We start from the raw sequence: 21059 nt of genomic DNA, 5'->3' as shown, positions 1-21059 counted from the left end.
GAAATAGTTCATTCTTAGTTAAAGTTAGCATAAGGACTCAAGCAGTTATTCTCAGGGACAGAAATTCCTGGAGTAATGCACTTCTGTGAGCAGGCTTCTAGCGGCGGGGACTAGTTCACCTATAATCAAGTTCTATCTCGGAAATGTAACTACAGTAGAACCCCCATTTTACGTTTTTCAGGGGACCAGAAAAAATGGTGTAAAATCCAGAATAATGTAACATCAGGGAAATTCATTATAGATTATATATTGGTAGGACCACAAACAAACACTGTAAAATGAGGGAAAATGTAAAATCAGGGGATGTAAAATTGAGGTTTCCCTATACTGTGCCAATACCATCCAGGCAAGCGATTGTAATGTAAATTGTACCACTATTTGTTTTCAGAACTACTGGTGCCCAAGTTACTGTAATATCTGTTCTGTGCGTTTGAGGTAAGCATCGTTATTCCATTCTACAGTGATGGCCCACCTGAGACCCATCTAACTCATGCTTTTCTGGGACAGGAAATGGAGACTACAGCAAAGTATCTTCTAAATCACATTATAATACACAAACACAATAATAGCTTTTATAATATGTCCTTATTAAAGGAACTTAGTGATGTCATCAGTTAGTACTGGTGACTCACTTCTAGCACTTAGAAGTCACCATGGAGCTCCATGATCTCTATCATAGCACCTCACTTTCAGTCTTGTGCCTTTATATGGTCAATGGTAACTTAGAATATCCTTACATTTTGCAATAGGGGGTTCATTTTCCCTGTATATATAGTAACATAGTAAGTTAGGTTGAAAAAAACACACATCCATCAAGTTCAAACTTTTAGCTCTATTTTAACCTGCCAAACTGCCAGTTGATCCAGAGGAAGGCAAAAACCCCATCTGAAGCCTCTCCAATTTGCCTCAGAGGGGGATAAAATTCCTTCCTGACTCCAAAATGGCAATGGGAGCAGTCCCTGGTGCTATATGGTGCTAAGTTATGTCATACATGCAAATATACTTTGTGGATGAGGTAGTCCTTCCCAGGGCCAAAACCTGCACATTTTGCCGCCTGAGGCGGGCTTCGTTTTGCCACCCCCCCTCCCCACAGCACTCACTTTTCCAGACCGGTACGGGGTGGGAGGGTCCGCGTCACTAGTGCAGAGAGTGCAGTTGCGCGTTCTGCACTAGAAGAGCCGAATTTCCGGGTTGAAAACTGGAAATTCAGCTCTTAGTTACCAGGAGCGCCATTTTTGCAACCTCTGGTAACCAGGTGGGCGCTGCCGCCTGAGACGAGTGCCTCAACTCACCTCATTGGCGGAGCACCCCATGTCCTTTGTTATCAAATAGTATATGGTTCATCATCAGAGTAAGGCACCGGCAAACTTTCACAAATTGTAGATATCACTCTGGAGACCCTATTTCTTTGATCAATAATCACCTATAAGCACCTGAGGAAGGATCTCTAGATCTGAAACGTGTCTCGCATTTCCTAAATAAAATGATTACTGATCAAAGAAATTGACTCTCCAGAGTGATATCTATGATTTATGACATACCTGCACTATATAAAAAAAAATATGAAAAATATGCAGATAAATGACCTTTAAAGCTCTATGAACTGTAAAAAAAAAAAATCTCTTCGACTGTAAACTGCATCATTGACTTCCAATAACAACGTATTTTATAAATGGAATCACATTATTCCACTTGCTGAGGCCAAAGGATGTCAAACATAAGAATAGATCTCATAGGATATTCTGATGATATCTGCAGAACTGGTAAATTATGAAAGTAATATTTTATGCAGCAATGTGAAACATGCTAGACAAATTAGAGAACCATCAATTTATAGGTTTGCAAGGTTACATGCCTTTTATACAGTAGTGACAGATGGGTCTGGGTTCCTTTTACATTTCCGAGATGAATCATTGCATTGGAAGTTTTTCTAGTACAAATAGATTATATTTGTGGTTGTGACCTGGGTGCGGTTGATGATAAGAACGTTATGTCTTGGGGACAAATACTTAAGAAATGTTGATCTAAAAGACATCTCTGTTTAGTTTAGTAGGCAAACTTTGTAATTGCATCACATGGTGCACACAATGAACCACAACACCAGTTTCAAACTGGGATGTCAGGGGCTAATCAGAAAAGACCACAGGCCTCCTCTCTTCAACCTTTTTTCTTTACATTTTATAATCTATTTAGTGTCTTTGCAAAATTTCAAATAAAAATCCTTCAATCGATCGATAAAAATCGCACGAATCTTTGATTTTTCATTCGATCAAATACGCTAAAAATCCCTCGACTTTGATATGCAAAGTTGAGGGATTTCAATTCGATGGTCGAATTTCGAAGTATAGTTGTGTCCCTCAAAACATCAGATGAAATGCACATACCAAGTAATGACTTCTTGGGTAGCCATTGTTTGTGTTAAATATATAATTAAGAATTGACTCCACGATATTGGTGTCAATCTGAAAAATACTCATAACAAAGGAATCTCTCCTGAACCACCACTGGTCAAAAAATGATTTTTGTGGTTTTACATAATATGTTGCGTGAGTTCCCATCAGACTTCATGTCTGAAAAGGTAAATGAAAGGTAAAAAAGGTAAATGAAATGTTAGTTGACATGTGGAATTTGAAAATAATTCCCTGAAAGAATAGATCTTTCAAGCAAGGACACCTCAGGCATTGTATCTCTGCATTCTCTACATTTTAAATATACTTGTATATTATTTATGCAAAAACAACTGGGTTGCTCCATTAAACCTCAAGGAATTTAAAAACAAATATTTTGTGTCACTGAGATCTACAAAATGAAAATACATGTTATTGCTGGTTTATGGTTGGGCAAATTGGTGACTATAGACATTTGAATTATGATTAAGGGGCAGATTTATCAAGGTTCGAACAGTGAATTCGAATTTTCGAGTTTCAAAATTCACACATTCGAATTTCAATCCCCCAATTCGAATATAAATTAGAATTTGAGATTTATCACACCTCGACCATGGAAACAGTCCTAATTTGAATATTCTCCACCTAAAACCTCCCGAGTTCATGTACAAGTCAATGGCACAGGTCCATTGAGCCATTTGGAGATGTTAATAGCCTTCCTGACATTCAAGGTTTTTTTTTTGGGAGAAATACTCAATTCGTACGAATTGAATATGAATTGAATATGATTCTAATTTTCGGGTCGGAACAATTCAATCAAATATTAGACATTCCATTTTTTTCTTAAATAAAGGTCCAGTCGATTGTGAGTATATCAATGTTAAAAAAAAATTCACATGAATTCAAAATTCGACCTTTGATAAATGGACCTCCCCGTGTTAGAACAACAAGTTATTAAGGTGTTGAATTTTATTGAACATGATGGACTATTTTTACTCTTGATTTTTACCTTATCTTTATTTTATCTTAACACATTTTTAAAGGATTCCATCATATTTAGTTTTTTTAAGTTTTCCTCCTAAAATCTGTTTTATTTATTATGTTCAACAACTGGGGCTGTATTATTTTTTGGGCTCCAAGTTATGGGCAGCATCTCTTTTATGGTCTTACTCCAAGCTTGTTGAAGACAAAAAGACTGTAATAGCTTAGCCAATAGCTACAAGAAGGTATCAGCGTTTCAATACCAAGAAGACAAGCAAAGTTAAAAAAGTTAGTAGTATAAGTTTGAATATGGGAGATATGATAACTATGTATAAATATATAAGGGGATCGTATAATAATCTCTCTAATACTTTATTTACCAGTAGGTCTTTCCAGCTGACACAAGGTCACCCATTCCGATTAGAAGAAAAGAGGTTCTGCTTAAATATTGGGAAGGGGTTTGTTACAGTGAGAGCTGTGAAGATGTGGAATTGTCTCCCTGAATCAGTGGTACAGGCTGATACATTAGATAGGTATAAGAAGGGGTTGGATGGTGTTTAGCAAGTGAGGGAATACAGGGATATGGGAGATAGCTCATAGTACAAGTTGATCCAGGGACTGGTCCCATTGCCATTTTAGAGTCAGGAAGGAATTTTTTCCCCTCTGAGGCAAATTGGAGAGACTTCAAATAGGATTTTTTGCCTTCCTCTGGATCAACTGGCAGTTAGGCAGGTTAAAATTGAGTTAAAAAGTTGAACTTGATGGACGTGTGTCTTTTTCAGCCTAAATTACTGTGTTACTATGAAACATCTTAGTATATAATGACTGTAGCGTATGTTTCTCTGTTTATAATGAACAGTAATACAGCTACATAAAGGAAGGAAAGGAATATGAAAATAAATGTATATATTTGCAACTTCGCTTAGAATCAATGTAAAAGGAAATGCAATCTCCTTCAAAAGGAATTGATGCATTTTTAGAATACATTTTAAAATGGTTTCTTTGTTATAATTTCTTCTTTTATGGATGCATATCTTTATTTATTTCTTCTTTAAATACAACTGGTCTTCAGTTCAACTGAAGAAGCTGCTTGGATGAGTACTGAAACATCTTCATTGAGTCCAGTTATTTTATTTTAATCTTCGATTTTGAGCCATACATGCCAATTTACTTTTACACCCAACATTCCTCCAAACACTCCTACCTCAAAAATACCCCCAAAGCATCTTTAAGGTCAACAATTTGGGACATGTGTGTTTCTGATCAAAACCAATAATTAATTAATAGCAAATGTTGATTTCAACAAGTAAAGACTGAGTTACTAAACAAAAGTGGGTCTCCAGGATTATATATAGCATTTTATCACAAATCACCTCTCAATAAATCCTGCCATTAAATGTTTAATCTCCTGTTTATAACCTTTATTCAGAGGCTGTGGAATATTTGCTCAGTAATTAGAGAAGTATGGTACCAATAAGACCACGAGTACAGCTATGGGGAAACCCATTATCCAGAAATTTCCCACAGACTCCATTTTAACCAAATAATTCAAATATTTAAATATGATTTTATTTTTCTCTGTAATAATAAAACAGTAACTTGTACTTGATCCAAAGTAAGATATAATTGATCATTACTGGAAGCAAAACCATTCTATTGGGTTTACTTAGGGGCAGATTTACATAGGGTCGAATATCGAGGGTTAATTAACCTTCAATATTCGACTGCCGAATGTAAATCCTTTGACTTCGAATATTGAAGTCGAAGGATTTACTGCAAATAGTTCGATCGAACGATTAAATCCTTCGAATCGTTCGATTAGAAGGATTTTAACCCATCGATCAAATGATTTTTCTTGGACCTAAAAATTTATAGAAAGCCTATGGGGACCTTCGGTAGGTTTTAGGTGGCGGGTCGTAGTTTTTTTTTAAAGAGACAGTACTTTGACTATCGAATGGTCGAATAGTCGAACAATTTTTAGTCGAATCGTTCAATTCGAAGTCGAAGTCGTAGTCGAAGGTCGAAGTAGCCAATTCGATGGTCGAAGTAGCCATAAAAATCATTCGAAATTCGAAGTTTTTTTTTATTCTATTCCTTCACTCGAGCTAAGTAAATGGGCCCCTTAATGTTTACATGATTTTCTAGTATGAATATCCAAATTATGGAAAGATCCATTATCTGGAAAGCCCAAGGTCCCAAACATTCTGGGTAACAAGTGCCATATATATATGGTTATATTACCTGCAAATTTCAACATTCAACTGGGAGTTTTCTGGTAGGGTTCCGGGCTTTAGATTGCTGACATTGAAATATGAAAGGGTGTGATTGAGGAAACCATGCATGGTGCCGTTTTCACTGTACATGTATTGATACACAAGACGTGGAATGAAGTCGGATGTCACAGATATTACAAATGCCTGAGAGACAGAGAGATAAGCCAATCAAATGCATAAGAAAACATTTATGTTCTTATAGGACAGCTCATGAATAGCACACAGCATACAATACAAAGAAACATAAAGGGGTTATTTATTAAAGTCCAATTTTTCCTGGTCAGTATTTTAAAGGGGAAAAAAACTTTTTTTCATAGGAAAAAAAAAACTTGATGTTTTTCTTATTAAACCCCGATGGTATTAAAAAGTCCAAATGAAAAAATACTTCAACTCAGACCTGTGGAGTTCATGTAGAAGTCAATGGCAGATGTCCCGTTGACATCTTCTAAGATATCCTTTATTCAATAACCCGAAGATTTCGTGGTTTTAGGTGTCAAATACAAAAAAATTCGAAGTTTTTGTGACAAATCGAAAAAAATTTGCACAATTCTGATTTTTGTTTTTCCCCACACAGAAATTTTTGTGAAAATGAATTGATAAATAGGGGAGGGGGAAGTCAGTGCGGATTTGGTCAGAATGGGTTTCAGAAAATAGTGAGAACATTTCAGATTTTGATAAGTAACCCCTAAAATCTTAGACTTTCGATCATATACATTTATAGAGCACTAACTTTACTTTCAATGCATAAATAGGCAATGCATATACATTTAAAAAAAATACATTAAAAACAAAATATAACCTTTTAAATAATTAAATATGAATGCAGATTTGCTCATATGCCAATTCTCATAGCATTAGTACAAGTGTGAGCTTCTCTGGGCACAAGTATTGGCCATGAGCATCTAAGAAACCTCTGTAGGAGTCCGATTACCCCTTACAAAGACTCTAGTATGTAAAATTCATGAGCGCTGCATGTTTTGGTACATATATATATATATTTAAAGAAATTATACCGTAAGTAATTTTCCAGTCAACTCATTATTGTTTCGTACGCATAAGGCAATGTGAATGTTTTAGTGTTCTACAAGGCACAATCAGAAAGATCTTCAGTGGAGAACGGAGAACAGCTTGGCATGAAAGATCAAAAAGCGTACGAAATACACATTCACATAAAGCCATTTGCACATTTAATGTGCCATCAATCTCAGCTAACATGTTTTATAAGTAAAGTCCTGTTCATTAGAGAAAATAAATGTACGTTAATAATGTTTAATTCCCATTACATAGTTGGCATGAGGTTTTATATCTAGTTGATCAAATTGGCTCTGAATCAGCTAATTGGAACTCACATTCCATTCATTACAAACACTCTACTGAATCAAGCATTTAACCTCTTTTGTGTAGGCTGTGGTTTACCAAATAAAGCCCACTTCTTTAACTGCGAGAGCACATCATATATGTTGATATTAGGTATGATAGTTCCAAAGTAAAGAAAAAAGTGTATATGTTAAAAAATATTTGATAGAGTTAGGGGCACATTTATAAAGGGTCGAATATTGAGGGTTATTAAACCCTCGAATTCGACCCTCGAATTTAAATCCTTCAAATTCGAATATCGAATTCGAAGGATTTAGCGCAAATCCTTCGAAGTGAAAATCGTTTGATCGAACGATAAAATCCTTCGACACGAACGATTCCAATGATTTTAAGCGATCGATCAAAGGATTTTTCTTTGATCAAAAAAAGGTTAGAAAAGTGCTGGGGAAGGTCCCCATAGGCTTACATTGTACCTCGGTAGGTTTAAACTGCCGAAGTATGTAGTCAAAGTATTTTTTAAAGAGACAGTACTTCGACTTAGTTCTAATCGTTCGAATCGAAGTCGAAGGTCGTAGCAGCCTATTCGATGGTCGAAGTACCCAAAAAAATACTTCGAAATTCGAAGTTTTTTTCATTCGAATCCTTCACTCGAGCATAGTAAATGTGCCCCTTAATATTCTGCTAAATGTCATGTTCCTATTTATCTAAATATTCCTACTCAGCACCAGGGGTCATGCACAACATATGGGGCAGGGGTAAAATACAGGTGCAAACCGCCATGTTTTCTGCACATTGCACCAGAATAGACCACAAGGACTTGCCTCTCCCAAATAAATACAGCCGTGCCTGAGTTCAGAAGCACTGTATTCATGATAGGTAGGCTAGAGGTTGCACATAGAAGTTCCCTATTCTGCTCCTTAACTTCTATTCATGATGAGCAAACTGGAGGTGGCATATAGGCATTGCCTATCCTGCCCCCAGGGCCGGAACTAGGGGTAGGCAGAAGAGGCAGCTGCCTAGGGCGCAGCTACCTCTATAAATTGTCCTTTGCCTACCCCTAGTCCACACTCCTCTGTCTTCCTTCCCTGCTGTGAACCTCCTCTCTCTTCGCTGTTCCCTCCGTCACTCACCCCTCCTCTCTCTTCTCTCTCAGTCAGGCCGGCTCCCTCCCTGCTTTCTGTTCCCTCCCCTCATCTCTGAGTCACGCTGGCCGGCTCCCTCACTGATCTCTGTTCGCTCTCTCCTTTGTCAGTCACACTGGCCGGCTCCCTCCCTCTTCTTTGTTCCCTCCCCTCATCTCTGAGTCGCGCCAGCTCCCTCCCTCCTCTTAGTTCCCTCCCTCTTCTGTCAGTCACGCCGGCCGGCTCCCTCTCTGCTCTCAGTTCCCTCCCCTTATCTTGGAGTCACGCCGGCCTGTTCCCTCCCTGCTCTCTGTTCACTCTCACCTCTCTCAGTCACAGCTGGACACGAAAGCACGCATGCGGGGGGGGGGGGGGGTTGCCAGGCCGGGTTGCCTAGGGCGCCCACCTGACCTGGCCAGGCCCTGCCTGCCCCCTAACTTGTACATCATTCAGATGCACATTTAGGGAGCACTTGAAGTCTGCAATCAAAACTATGATGAGCGAATCTCCGAAAACTTGCAAAAATTCACCGGAACGCATTGAAGTCTATGGGCGACAGATATTTTTTTGCTCAACACTACTCAAAACACTTGTCGCAACTGTTCTGTAAATTAGCACTAAGGAAGTTAATTTTGTGCCTCTTGGACATTTCCAACATTGGGCCAAATTCAATTCAGTGAGAAAAAGTTATCTCATGGTTTATCACGTGAAAAGTCATGGACAAGATTCAGGTCAAGGAGAAAAAACTTTTCTCCAAATACAATTCAAGTTTTTCCTATAGTCTTCGATCGAGTTTTCACATGAATTGCATCTCAAATTGAATCTCATCCATGAGTTTTCACGTGGTCAACCTTTTTCTCACTGAACTGAATCTGGCCCAATATCTGTCCCGATATCTACATATATACAGAGAGACTTACAATAGGCTTATTTGCTAAAGGAGTAAAATATTTAAAAAAATTGTCACAATTTAGATTCAGATTGTATCGGGAATATACTTTTATAATTTAACCCGCAAAACATTCAGAACCTACAGTTGCAGCATGTAAAAGAGAATTCTACTCAAAATAGTCCCAAAGTCCACATTTGTTACATTAATGTTTACAAATAAAAGGAATAAAAGAATAACACAGTTTACAGGATACTTACATTTATAATCACAGAAAATTTGCCAATTCCACTTAAAATATTGTACCAAATTCCTGAAAAGAAAAGAATGCAGCTTTTTTTAAGTCTCTGGAGTTCACAATAAATTTGATCATCTGATTCAATATAACCATAACTTTAAAGTAGAAATTTCTGGGCCTACCTATATCCCTTGATCGCACAGCGTCGGGTCTCCGAAGTTCCGTCACAAATTTCTTTGCATCCAGTCTAACTTCTATTATGTTGTTGAGGAGAGCAAAGAGTGGGGCCAGTGGAAATGATGCCACAAACAGAGTTACAAAACCAAACTGGATAACTAAAGAGGAGAAAAAAAAGAAAAGGAAAAAAAAGAAAATGTAATTATATTTGTTTTTGAACACAAAATAACAAAGTATCAAATTGGAAAGGGCCACTTATTCTATTAACCCAAAAGAAAATTCTAAGCAACTTTCCAATATTTGTTCAGTATAAATTTCCAGTTTTAAAATGAAATGATAATTTTACCTTGATACCATTTTGAAGAACAACACTTGGGGGCCGATTCACTAACTTCGAGTGAAGGATTCGAAGTTAAAAAACTTCAAATTTAAAAATAAAAAATAAACAGGAGATTAAACATTATGGGGCCGATTCATGAAGCTCGAGTGAAGGATTCGAAGTAAAAAAACTTCGAATTTCGAATGGCTTTTTAGCAAGTAAGGGAATACAGGGTTATGGGAAATAGCTCATAGTCCAAGTTGATCCAGGGACTAGTCCGATTGCCATTTTGGAGTCAGGAAGGAATTTTTCCCCCTCTAAGGCAAATTGGAGAGGCTTCAGATGGGTTTTTTGCCTTCCTCTGGATCAACTGGCAGATAGGTAGTTATAAAAAAAAAAAAAAAAAGGTTGAACTCGATGGACATGTGTCTTTTTTCAACTTTACTTACTATGTTACTATGTTACTATGTTTTTTGGGCTACTTCGACCATCGAATGGGCTACTTCGACCTTCGACTATGACTACGACTTCGAATCGAAGGATTCGAACTAAAAATTGTTCGACTATTCGACCATTCGATAGTCGAAGTACTGTCTCTTTAAAAAAAACTTCGACCCCCTAGTTCGCCATCTAAAAGCTACCGAAGTCAATGTTAGCCTATGGGGAAGGTCCCCATAGGCTTGGCTAACTTTTTTTGATCAAAGGATATTCCTTCAATGGTTGGATTTAAATCCTTCGAATCGTTCGATTCAAAGGATTTAATCGTTCGATCGAAGGAATTATCCTTCGATCGTTCGATCGCTAAATCCTTCGACATCGATATTCGAAGTCGAAGGATTTTAATTCCTAGTCAAATATTCAGGGTTAATTAACCCTCGATATTCGACCCTTAGTGAATCGGCCTCTAACAAAAAGCTTTTAGATATCTCTTGCCGGATCAGTAATACTTTGCCACAACTTTCAATGACCATTGAGCGTGTGAGCTGCATTTTTGTGCAACAAACGATGCTTCCCCTGGCAAGCCATATCAAATATTTTAATTTTAGTGCACAGAGAGATTTACATGGCTATTTGTGACTTTCGTTCATTCTTATCCGCATTGTGCATCAACGTCCGTGTCATGTTGCACTTGCTTCATTTGTTTCATGGTTTGCTTTTCCTTGTTTTGTCCCATTTCTCCTCCTGTTATCCCCTCTGATCTTGGTCTGTTTGGTTTACTCCAGTAGTATATGCTAGGCTCCATTTTAAACTGCATGTATATTGCTAGAGTGGTTCATATTATAATCTTTTGACCTATTCGGATGTTCACTGTTATCAAGATCCTCACAGTTTTGAAATAAACTTCTCAACGACCTTCAAGGTGCCATTCTGATTGAGTTCAACTGTCTTCTGACATTCCTGAGGTTGTAAGCTATTTCTATCTCAAGACAACTTGATAAGTTAAAGAGATCACACTTTCAATGCTTAGTGAAAGGAATAGTCACCACTGCTCTGGTCCGGCGTCCTCCATCTCTGCCTCCTTATCCAAGATGGAGGCACCCAGGGATCCCACGCCAGCGTCACAGCGTCTTGATGCCAGTGTCAGCATGGACGCAAGTGTCAGAATGGACGCATCGTCACAATGCCAACGTCATGACGTTGGTTTTGTCGCCAAAAGAGGCCTACAGTATTTAAGACGCCAGGACACTACAGACTTTGCCCACATATAGGTTCTTCTTACTGAGTTCCTGGGTGTGATTTATTGCTATCTTGATTGGATTCCTGTTTTGACTCCAACCTGTTATTGGAAATTGAAACTTGCTGCCTGGATTGACCCCTTTGCCTGGACTTTGACTACCCTTTTGCCTAAACCTATTGATACTGCAAACTTTATTGGACTAATTGCTTCCTCCTTGGTCTGCAACTCCAAACTGAGCCTTCGGGCCCTTACACTTAAAAAGGTGGGCAGAACAGTCCATATCCTTTGAAAGGTTATTGACCTGTTGGGTTAACAACCTGTAATTCACATGTCTGCTAAGAGCTAAAGGGGTCATAAGCCAATCATGTGTAGGCTTACATACCAAGGGCTAGATCCAGGGCCTTAGAGATAGTTTTCTACAAACATTATGTATCTTAACATATCAAACACATTATCTTGAACTTGGAATTGGTTAGATTAATGAAGAGGAGCTCCAGTCCACTTAAAAGGCTCCATGGGGACCCACACTGTAACGTTACAAATTTCTTCTGTTCTCAGGATAAGCTGCCCCTTTCAAATCCTTGAGTTTCACTATGATAACATACAAAGGTATACACTGTACAATAGAATAACTGAGTATTCTATTCTCAGCAGGATAAGCCTTACTGACCCCCAAGTCAGACTGCGAGAAGTCCCAACACAGAGCTGCATCACAGCCATAATTCTATTTTTTACTTTTCATATATCTAAACATCTCAGAGTTTTACATTTACTGTCACTCCACCCCAAAGACCACGGATTAATTTTGTGCTAATATACAGGCCCGGATTTGTGGAGAGGCCACCAAAACCCGGGCCTAGGGTGGCAGAATTTTAGGGGGCGGCATGCTGCCCAACCACACCCACATTGGTTCAGAAACACTGGGGATGCGCAGGAGACTGTAGTTTTTTACATTTCATGTGCACCAATCCCCATTGCTCCGGTCTCCATGATGAAAATTTAAGAAAATAAAAGGGACGGAATGGGGGCGAGGGGCCTAGGGGCGCCCGCTATGTAAATCCGGCCCTGCTAATAGATTCCCATTATTTGGTACAAAGATTTAGGATTCACTGATGTGAGATCCTTCACTCGAGCCAACATTAATCCGGAGACCCGTTATCCGAATTATGGAAAGACCATCTCCCATAGACTTTATCCAAATATTCCAAATCTTTAACAATTATTTCCTTTTTCTCTGTAATAATAAAACAGTAGCTTGTACGTGATCCCAACTAAGATATAATTAATCCTTATTGGAGGCAGAACCAGCCTATTGTTTTATTTAATGTTTACATGATTTTCTAGTAGACTTAAATTACGGATATAAATGAATATAAATTAGGCATGCAAGGCATTATTTTTTTTTAAAAACTGAGCATCAGTGGGCAATGGGGTTGGTTATTTAGTTACAGGGTCGGACTGGGCTGGCGGGACACCTGTAAAAATCCCAGTGAGCCCCGGCTCTCATTGGCCCCACTGGCTCAGACCCGCTCCCTTGCAAAAATCTTCCTGTCGCCAACCTCAACAGAACACATGCGAGCTAACGTGGTGCAGCATGGTGCAATGCACGGGGAGCGATGGTGCAGCGGGGTAAATGAGGGTTGCGGCAGGGGGCTCAGAGGGGTGATCTGAGACAGCAACCCTGGTTGGCCCCAGACCCCCCAGTCCCACCCTGTTTAGTTCTGCTATCCGCACTGATTGTCAGACTTATTAACTGTATGTAGTGATTGGCAAATTTGTCCCATTTAGCTTTGCAGAAGAAATAGCGAATTTCCTGCAAAATTCGGGAAACGGTAAAAATTTGCGAAACATGAGTTTTGATGCTGGCGTCAATTCGCAGGTGTCAAAATTGAAGCAGATGACAATTCCGACACCGTCAACAATTTGACGCGTGCCCAGTTTATCCAATTGCATTAAAGTCAATTGGCGTGCAGTAAATTGTCGCGTTGAATTTTCGCAGCAATGTCGCAAATGTATTCGCTGGCGGCTAAACGCAGAAATTCACCGCAAATTCACCCATGGCGAATTAATTCGCCCGTCGATAACTGTATGACGTGGGCAAAATGGGAATGGACTTGGCTTGGGTGGAACAGGGTGAGACTAAGATGCACTTGTTTTATATATGATACAAGTGTGTTGGCCTCTCTGTACTCTGTTGATTTTATTATCATATATTCTGTTCTGTTCTCTTCTTTCAATTCCAATTGTATTGTACTCAGAGATGAATAAATGAATCAGTCTGTGTGAAGCACTAAACCAGGATTGTGCCTCACAACAATTCAGTAGCAACAGGAAGAATCCAGAAACAGCTAATTGTGACAGCTAACTGCCGACTAGCACAGACTGGTTCACCCATTATGGTATTTGTACTCAAGGGAAAATATCTAAGGTGCTGGAATGGGTTTAACAAACAGAAAAAATGTAAACACACCACTAGCGCATCAAAGGAGTCAGAGATTGACGGAAAATATAGCAAACCTTGAGCATGAAAAATAATATTTGGCATGTTTTCCCATTAAGCTACAGTAAATCATTCTGGCACCAAAGCTATGGCGTGTGAGATCAGATGTAACGTGGCACCAATAAGGCTGGTGTTGGCAGACACAAAGGAATTCTCTACATAAGGCCGTACACTTTGCAAACTTTATGCCAATCACTTATCGTCACTTTGTTGGGCCAGCTAAAAGTGCTTTCTCCTAATGTGGCATATTGCAGCCCTGACACATGCGCATAGACACATGGCATTCGTGAGAAGATTTCATACACTTATTAAGGTTATGTTTTACAGCTCACAATGTTGGCCTGCCTTCCTCAAATACATTTTTCATGCCACGGGCAGCACTCGACAAGTTGGATCCATGTCAGAAGAACACAAACAGATTGGTTTTTAAGAATGAAAAGCAAATGCCTCCAGTCTGCCCTAACTGCCAACGCTGACTTATGTGTTTTTGGAAAGAAATAAGGCGGCAGTGAGTCAGAGCTTTTTTTAGGGGTAATAGAGGTATTATCTTAGCAAATGGGACATAGCAGCAACATCAGCAGATAAAAGTCAATTGAATTTAAGGGGCACATTTACTTAGCTCAAATGAAGGATTAGAATGAAAAATACTTTGAATTTCAAAGTATTTTTTTGGCTACTTCGACCATCGAATTGGCTACTTCGACCTTCGACCACGACTTTGAATCTAACGTTTCAAACTAAAAATCGTTCGAATATTCGACCATTCGATAGTCAAAGTACTGTCTCTTTAAAAGAAACTTCGACCACCTAAAACCTACCGAGCACCAATGTTAGTCTATGGGGAAGGTCCCCATAGGCTTTCTAAGTAATTTCTGATCGAAGGAAAATCGTTCGATTGATGGATTAAAATCCTTCGAATCGATTGAACGATTTTTCCTTCGATCGTTCAATCGAACGAATTTCGGTAAATCCTTCGACTTCGATATTCGAAGTTGAAGGATTTAACTTCGATGGTTGAATATCGAGGGTTAATTAACCCTCGATATTCGACTCATAGTAAATGTGCCCCTAAATGTCTAGACTAAAAATCCATGAGCCAGTTTACTATATTAGTTTTTAACTGCACCAGTGAAGTTACAAATAACAACCAATCAGATTATTGGTTTTATTGCTATAGATTTACCAAAATGAATTGCTTATTGGTTTATTTGGCAATAGCATTGGTGGACCATAGAGCCTAATCTGAGAATCCTTGCAACTGATAACATTTTTACCTAGATTTATAGAAAGCAAAAATTTGGTGCAGATGTAGGGCAGATAACCCAATTGGAAACTGGTTTTTTTTTTTGCATTTTTTGCATTTGGCTTTAAACTCAGAAGTGGTGGAGCGTGGTTGACAAGTCAGACAACTTCTTATTTACTCTAAAATGGTGATGAGACATGCATGAGAACGGATGTCTCCCTTGATGTAGCCTGTAGTGTAAGACAGTCTTAGGTTTATGAATCAGAACTGAAACTGGTCTGGATAGCTGAAAGAACAGACCTCAAGCTGACTTGATGTAAGTTCCAAAAGTTCTGGGTTGATCTACTCAGATAGCAGGGTAGGGACTTAACAATATGAAGGGTCTACACAGGTATCATTACATTGGGTGGTTAACAAGCTCAAGACGTACACTATGTGGAAGTGCAGTTTGCTACTTACTCAGTGGAGCACCAGTTTCTCCTTCAATATACAATGACTTTAAAATGTCTTAAAGTTGAACTAAAGACTACCCCAGTTCTTCAAAGAGTTGGACCAAACATAACTACATATTCAGCATAATTCTTGCCTACCATTGCTTTATCTGTCATCTTGGAGGAGAGTACTATGTCCCAATGGAAACATACATTTTAAGTCCCTACAATATACTCACAACAAACTACACAGAAATAAGCAGGAACCAATTAACCTGCCTGCATAGTTTTGGATTGCTGGAAGAAACCAGGAAACCAGAGCAACCACAAATATTTTTGTAAACGTATAGAGATATTTAAAAAATGCCGGATGTGTAAGTAAGATGTGTTTCTGTTTTAATGAGCGTCATAGCAAATTGCCGAGGGTGTTTTCACTTGACCACCTCAGGTGTGAATGGATTTGCCTCTGAGAACCAGTGAGTAGTCTTACTTAAGTGACAAAACAGGAATTTGAGATGTGCTGTCTTGGACAGAGGTTTAGCCTTTGGGTCAAACACTAGATAAGGAATGCAAATGATATACTGTATACCAGTAGCACCAGCCTTCTTCATTCATCTTAATAACAAAGGTTGATGACCTTTCACAGACACCTTCCATCTCAAACTGTTTATCCTTTTTTCCTGAGTATATTGGAAAGTCAAAACAGTTTACGTACAATGTCTAATAACAAATCTGAGAAACTTGTAGTTTTAATTTGTGCTTAAATTGGAAATCATACTAATTTACCTATCTATAGGAGAGTGAATTGAACTATCTATGAGAGTGGACTGATTTATCTATATGAGAATGGACTTATTTATCTATAAGAGTGGATTGACTTATCCATGGCAGTGGAACGACTTATCTATGAGAGTAAACTGATTTAGGACAGTACGGTTGTGGAATGCCCTGTTGGATGATGTTGATTAATGCCTTGGGTGGTTTTGTGGACAAGCATAATGTGATAAATTGGCAGCATATTACCTTGTGGAGCCGCTGGAGCACTTTGCAACGGTAATAGGTATTGCTCTTTGCTGTCCTATGCTCACACTTGTCTCTGCCTCCCTCATTATATCCAGGCGGTGTCAATATGTAATTCAAGAGCTTTATAAGTCTCCTTCTCACAACCACAGGTGCTTGATCATTGAAGCCTCATAGCCAGATCTAGCAAAATTCGGTTCCTGTGATTCCTGTGCCTGATTCTTGCTTGTGCTTCCTGAGTCCCCCTGGTTCTCTGCTCCATGCCCTTGTTCCTTCGCTCCAGTGGAACTCCTAGTATTTGACCTCGGTCTGTTTCTCTGACCACTCTCTGTCTTCAGCCTGCCCCTGACCGTGGTCTGTTTACCAGACTCTCCTTGTTTTCAGCCAGTCCTGACTTTCTGCCAGTTTACCGAATTCTTCTTGTTTGTTGCATGACCCTGACCATTGGCCGGGTAAAGCACTTGTGTATCGCTTACTATTGTATCAAACCTGCTGTATTATTTTAATTAACAAATCATTTTTCTCCATAACATGTTTCAGGCCTATCAACACCTCAAATACCCCCGATATCCATGTTATATAACACCTAGGCTCCCACCTGCTAGTCATTCATCTGTGGCCCAAACTGGCACATAATATCCAGCAATTGTGATACTAAAATCTACGGTATGGGTATATATAGTTTATGTGAGTGTATGGAGGGGTCGTTGAGAGTGTGTGTATGCACTGGGATTCATTTGGAGGGGTTGAGCTTGATGGACATCCTGACAATGGTCCCTAGAGGATCGAAGCGTGTCGATGCCCATTATGCCTTGAATGGAATAAATATTAATTCTTTGTAAATATATCCAGCGAGTGCTTAATTTTTCACTTTATATTTTTTCCGGATAGCACCCGGCAATTTGAAGGATGGGAGGTGAGTTCCGGTATCAAGTACTTTATGTGTATATATATATATATATATATATATATATATATATATATATATATATATATATATATATATATATATATATATATATATATATATGGCCTGCTGTGGGGTTATTTACCTATGACAGTGAAAGAGACAAGAATTGTAGCTGAAGCAGAGCAAGAAAACACTGAACTTCTGAGATGCATAATTGTGCGTCATTATAATAATCCAAGAGATTGAAAACAATAGAGGGCTTCAAAATGAAATGGTATTTCAAAAGGAGGGTTTAATGTGCAATCACTATAACCCTTAAAGCTATATGGAGTCCCTATACTTGTTTTAACATGTTTATTAGTAATTATTAGTTTTCAAAGTCAAGCTGCACCCTTTTATTTATCTTAAATTGTGTCCCTATTATCCAAATTATTTTTGAATGTAGTTTTGAGTTTTAGATACTTTTTAGCAATGTGTGCAATCCACGAGCCCTCAGCATGCTGTGTGATATGAGTATGTTGCATTCATACAAAGAAGTAAATGTAATTATTTCATTTCTATACTAAAAGTACATATTAAATGTTTTTTGTCTCCCTTTCCTTTGGGAATAACAGCTGCCATTCAGACATGGGTGATCAACAGAGAAGAATTGAGTCCTTATCATCTGAAAGCTTTGTTACTCAGCAAAATTCTGTGCCATACAACAGATGTGTTGACAAAATTTTTTTTTTTTTTGCATTGTTTACCCAAAATTGCTAAAATGAACCCTCATCCATCAATGTCAACATCATTCAGTAGAGAAAAAAACTAACATTCTGTTCTGCTAGACCTTTGAGAGCTAGGGCAATGCGTTCTGAATTTAGTACTTACCCAGAATAACAAAATGATTTAACCTAAATAAAAAGAAATATTTGACCTTACTGATTAACATGGATGAGTATTCACAAGTAATTCAACTTACAAAAAAGGAATATTCTCAGCCCATGTGAGAAGTTATAAAGAAAATACTATGCTGAAGGTTTTAGCATATCGTCCTCAGTTCTGGTATGGATATATTATGTGAAATGTTTGGAACTTGAATAGTGTCTTTCTATATGATTTAAGGCTGCTATAAAATGTTAAAGGGACATTAAACATAACTGTAAAGCGCTTCCATGAAGTCCCCTAGTTTTCTAAGAAGTTGCTCAAAAAACGTACTTACAAATGGAAAGCAATTGACCAGTGAGAATTCTACTGACCAATGACATAATTAGAGATGCACGGGAATTCACCAATGAAGGTCATTGTGCCATTTTGGCATTGTTATATTGCATTGGTATCAAACAAGAGGAAGACGAACAGACAGCCAAATTAGGAAATCTGGACAGGCCTTGACATTAATGACATGGCGATCAACCAATTGCTGATCGCCACATCATCAGCCCAGCCCTTGACATCATCCTCCTCACCTCCTTACATCACTGGCCCACCCCCCATATCATCTGCTCACCCCCTGACATCATCTGCATATCCCCGCCCCTTTTCCCCATTTGGAAAATGTTACAACCCTATTCCAACTCCAAATGCTAAAACAAAGAACATGAAGCCAGATTTACACAGATCAACTGGGATTCTTGAATTTAAAGTGTAGCAACTACATAGTACAGTGCAGTACAGCAGGCTTTAGTTCCCCTTTAATTATTGGACCTTAATGAATTTACCAAAGGGGTTTCAATAAAAAAAAAAATATTTTACTTATTACACCAGTACATGCCATTTGGAGGGGTTGAACTTGATGGACTTTAGTCGTTTTTCATCCATCCCGAATTAACTATGTAACACGATCCCTTTAAAATATTCAGCCTTGTGTGAATTTTTCCTTTCGGATATATTCCTTAATATTCAACGTCTTTTCTCAACGCTTATCTGATAGTGGTGGGCAAAGATGTGTCTGTACTGTTTGCTTTGGAAATTTGTGTTCACTTTATCACTGTCTGAGACAGCCTTCTTGGCTGATCTTAATGGAGATAAGCGGGGACAGAGAAAAATGAACTGGTGCTATAGAGGCCCTATACTCTTACATGTTTCCTATAGAATTGCATACAGAGAAATGAATAGATTTATTGTCTCAGTGCAGGTTATAAATAAGACCCCTGCTATTGAGCATGTTATTTGTGACATTGTCATGAGCTCCAATTATTTCTACAAACCCATTTTTGACTTCCGGTAGTGGTAGTGGACCTCAGAAGGAGATGATAAGGGGATGAGGGTTAGATTATGACTACTTGCACAAGCCTAAATTGTAACACCTCTACATAAAGGAACAGTGAATGTATAAATTAGGGTATTCATGCTATAAAATGTACAGGTATCAGTATTTCCTCCAGCCAGCCCATAAATAATGAATGAGCTTACAGCAGGGTGTCTCTTATTTTGTGTCCCATCAGAATGCAATACCAAAAGCCCTAAAACAGCTGTCTTCAGCAATGCAAAAAATGTGGCCTATATATAAATGGAGTCTGATCTCATCATTTTAAATAGACAGTGATGATAGCAAAGCATTTTAATGTAAAGTTATAATTTGGTGCCGCCATTCTAAGTAGACTTCAATTGAACGACCCTATCAATAGTGGGCATTACATACACAGGTATGGAACCTGTTATTCAGAATGCTTGGAACCTGGGGTTTCCCGCATAATGAAACTTTCCTTAATTTGGATCTTCATAAATTACTTGAAAATCATTTATACATTAATAACCCCAATAGGCTGGTTTTGCTTCCAAGAAGGATTAATTATATTTTAGTTGGGATCAAGTACAAGCGACTGTTTTATTATTACAGAGAAAAGGGAAATACATTTTAAAAATTTGGATTATTTGGATAAAATGGAGTCTAGGGGAGACAGCCATAGTGTAAGCTTTCTGGATAACATGTTTCCGGATAATGGATCCCATGCCTATATATATATATGGAACATGGAAATTCCCTGAGGAAGATCACTATGATGTGATTGAAACGTTGGAATTTCTTTTGTTTTTCTATTAAAATCAGTTACTCTAACTGAGCCTGTTGAGTGTGGTATTTTTTTGCTATTATATATACAGCATATATATATAATTGCAGGCCTTAGGAATTAAGCTATTGTGGTCTGGACCCAACACTATGGGGCCCATTTACTTAGCTCGAGTGAAGGAATAGAATAAAAAAAACGTTGAATGTTTTTTTTGACTACTTTGACCATCGAATTGGCCACTTCGGCCTTCGAATCGAACGATTCGAACTAAAAATCGTTCGACTGTTTGACCATTCGATAATCGAAGTACCGTCTCTTTAAAAAAAACTTCGACCCCCTACTTCACCACCTAAAACCTACCGAAGTGCAATGTTAGCCTATGGGGAAGGTCCCCATAGGCTTAGCAATCTTTTTTGGGTCGAAGAAAAATCGTTCAATCGATGTATTAAAATCCTTCGAATCGAATGATTTGAAGAATTTAATTGTTCGATCGAACTATTTTTCGTTCGATCGTTCGATTGAACTATTTGCGGTAAATCCTTTGACTTCGATATTCGTAGTCGAAGGATTTACATTCGGCAG

General features: G+C 38.4%; 1 protein-coding gene across 1 annotated transcript in view; it reads right to left on the bottom strand.

The window, feature by feature from the left end:
• The window catches only part of ano2.S (anoctamin 2, calcium activated chloride channel S homeolog), a 176382-nt gene that overhangs the window by 7754 nt on the left and 147569 nt on the right, over positions 1–21059 (bottom strand). The window contains exons 21-23 of the mRNA XM_041587979.1: positions 9389–9541; positions 9229–9281; positions 5610–5785 (exon numbers count right to left, since the gene is read on the bottom strand). Of these exons, the coding sequence (XP_041443913.1) occupies positions 5610–5785; positions 9229–9281; positions 9389–9541 (382 nt within the window). The remainder of the gene's footprint in view (positions 1–5609; positions 5786–9228; positions 9282–9388; positions 9542–21059) is intronic.

The sequence above is a fragment of the Xenopus laevis genome, chromosome 3S, assembly GCF_017654675.1.
Source record: "Xenopus laevis strain J_2021 chromosome 3S, Xenopus_laevis_v10.1, whole genome shotgun sequence".
NCBI classification, from domain to species: Eukaryota; Metazoa; Chordata; class Amphibia; order Anura; family Pipidae; genus Xenopus; species Xenopus laevis.
Note: the sequence above shows the minus strand (reverse complement) of the source record. Positions and strands in the feature narration are given on the sequence as shown.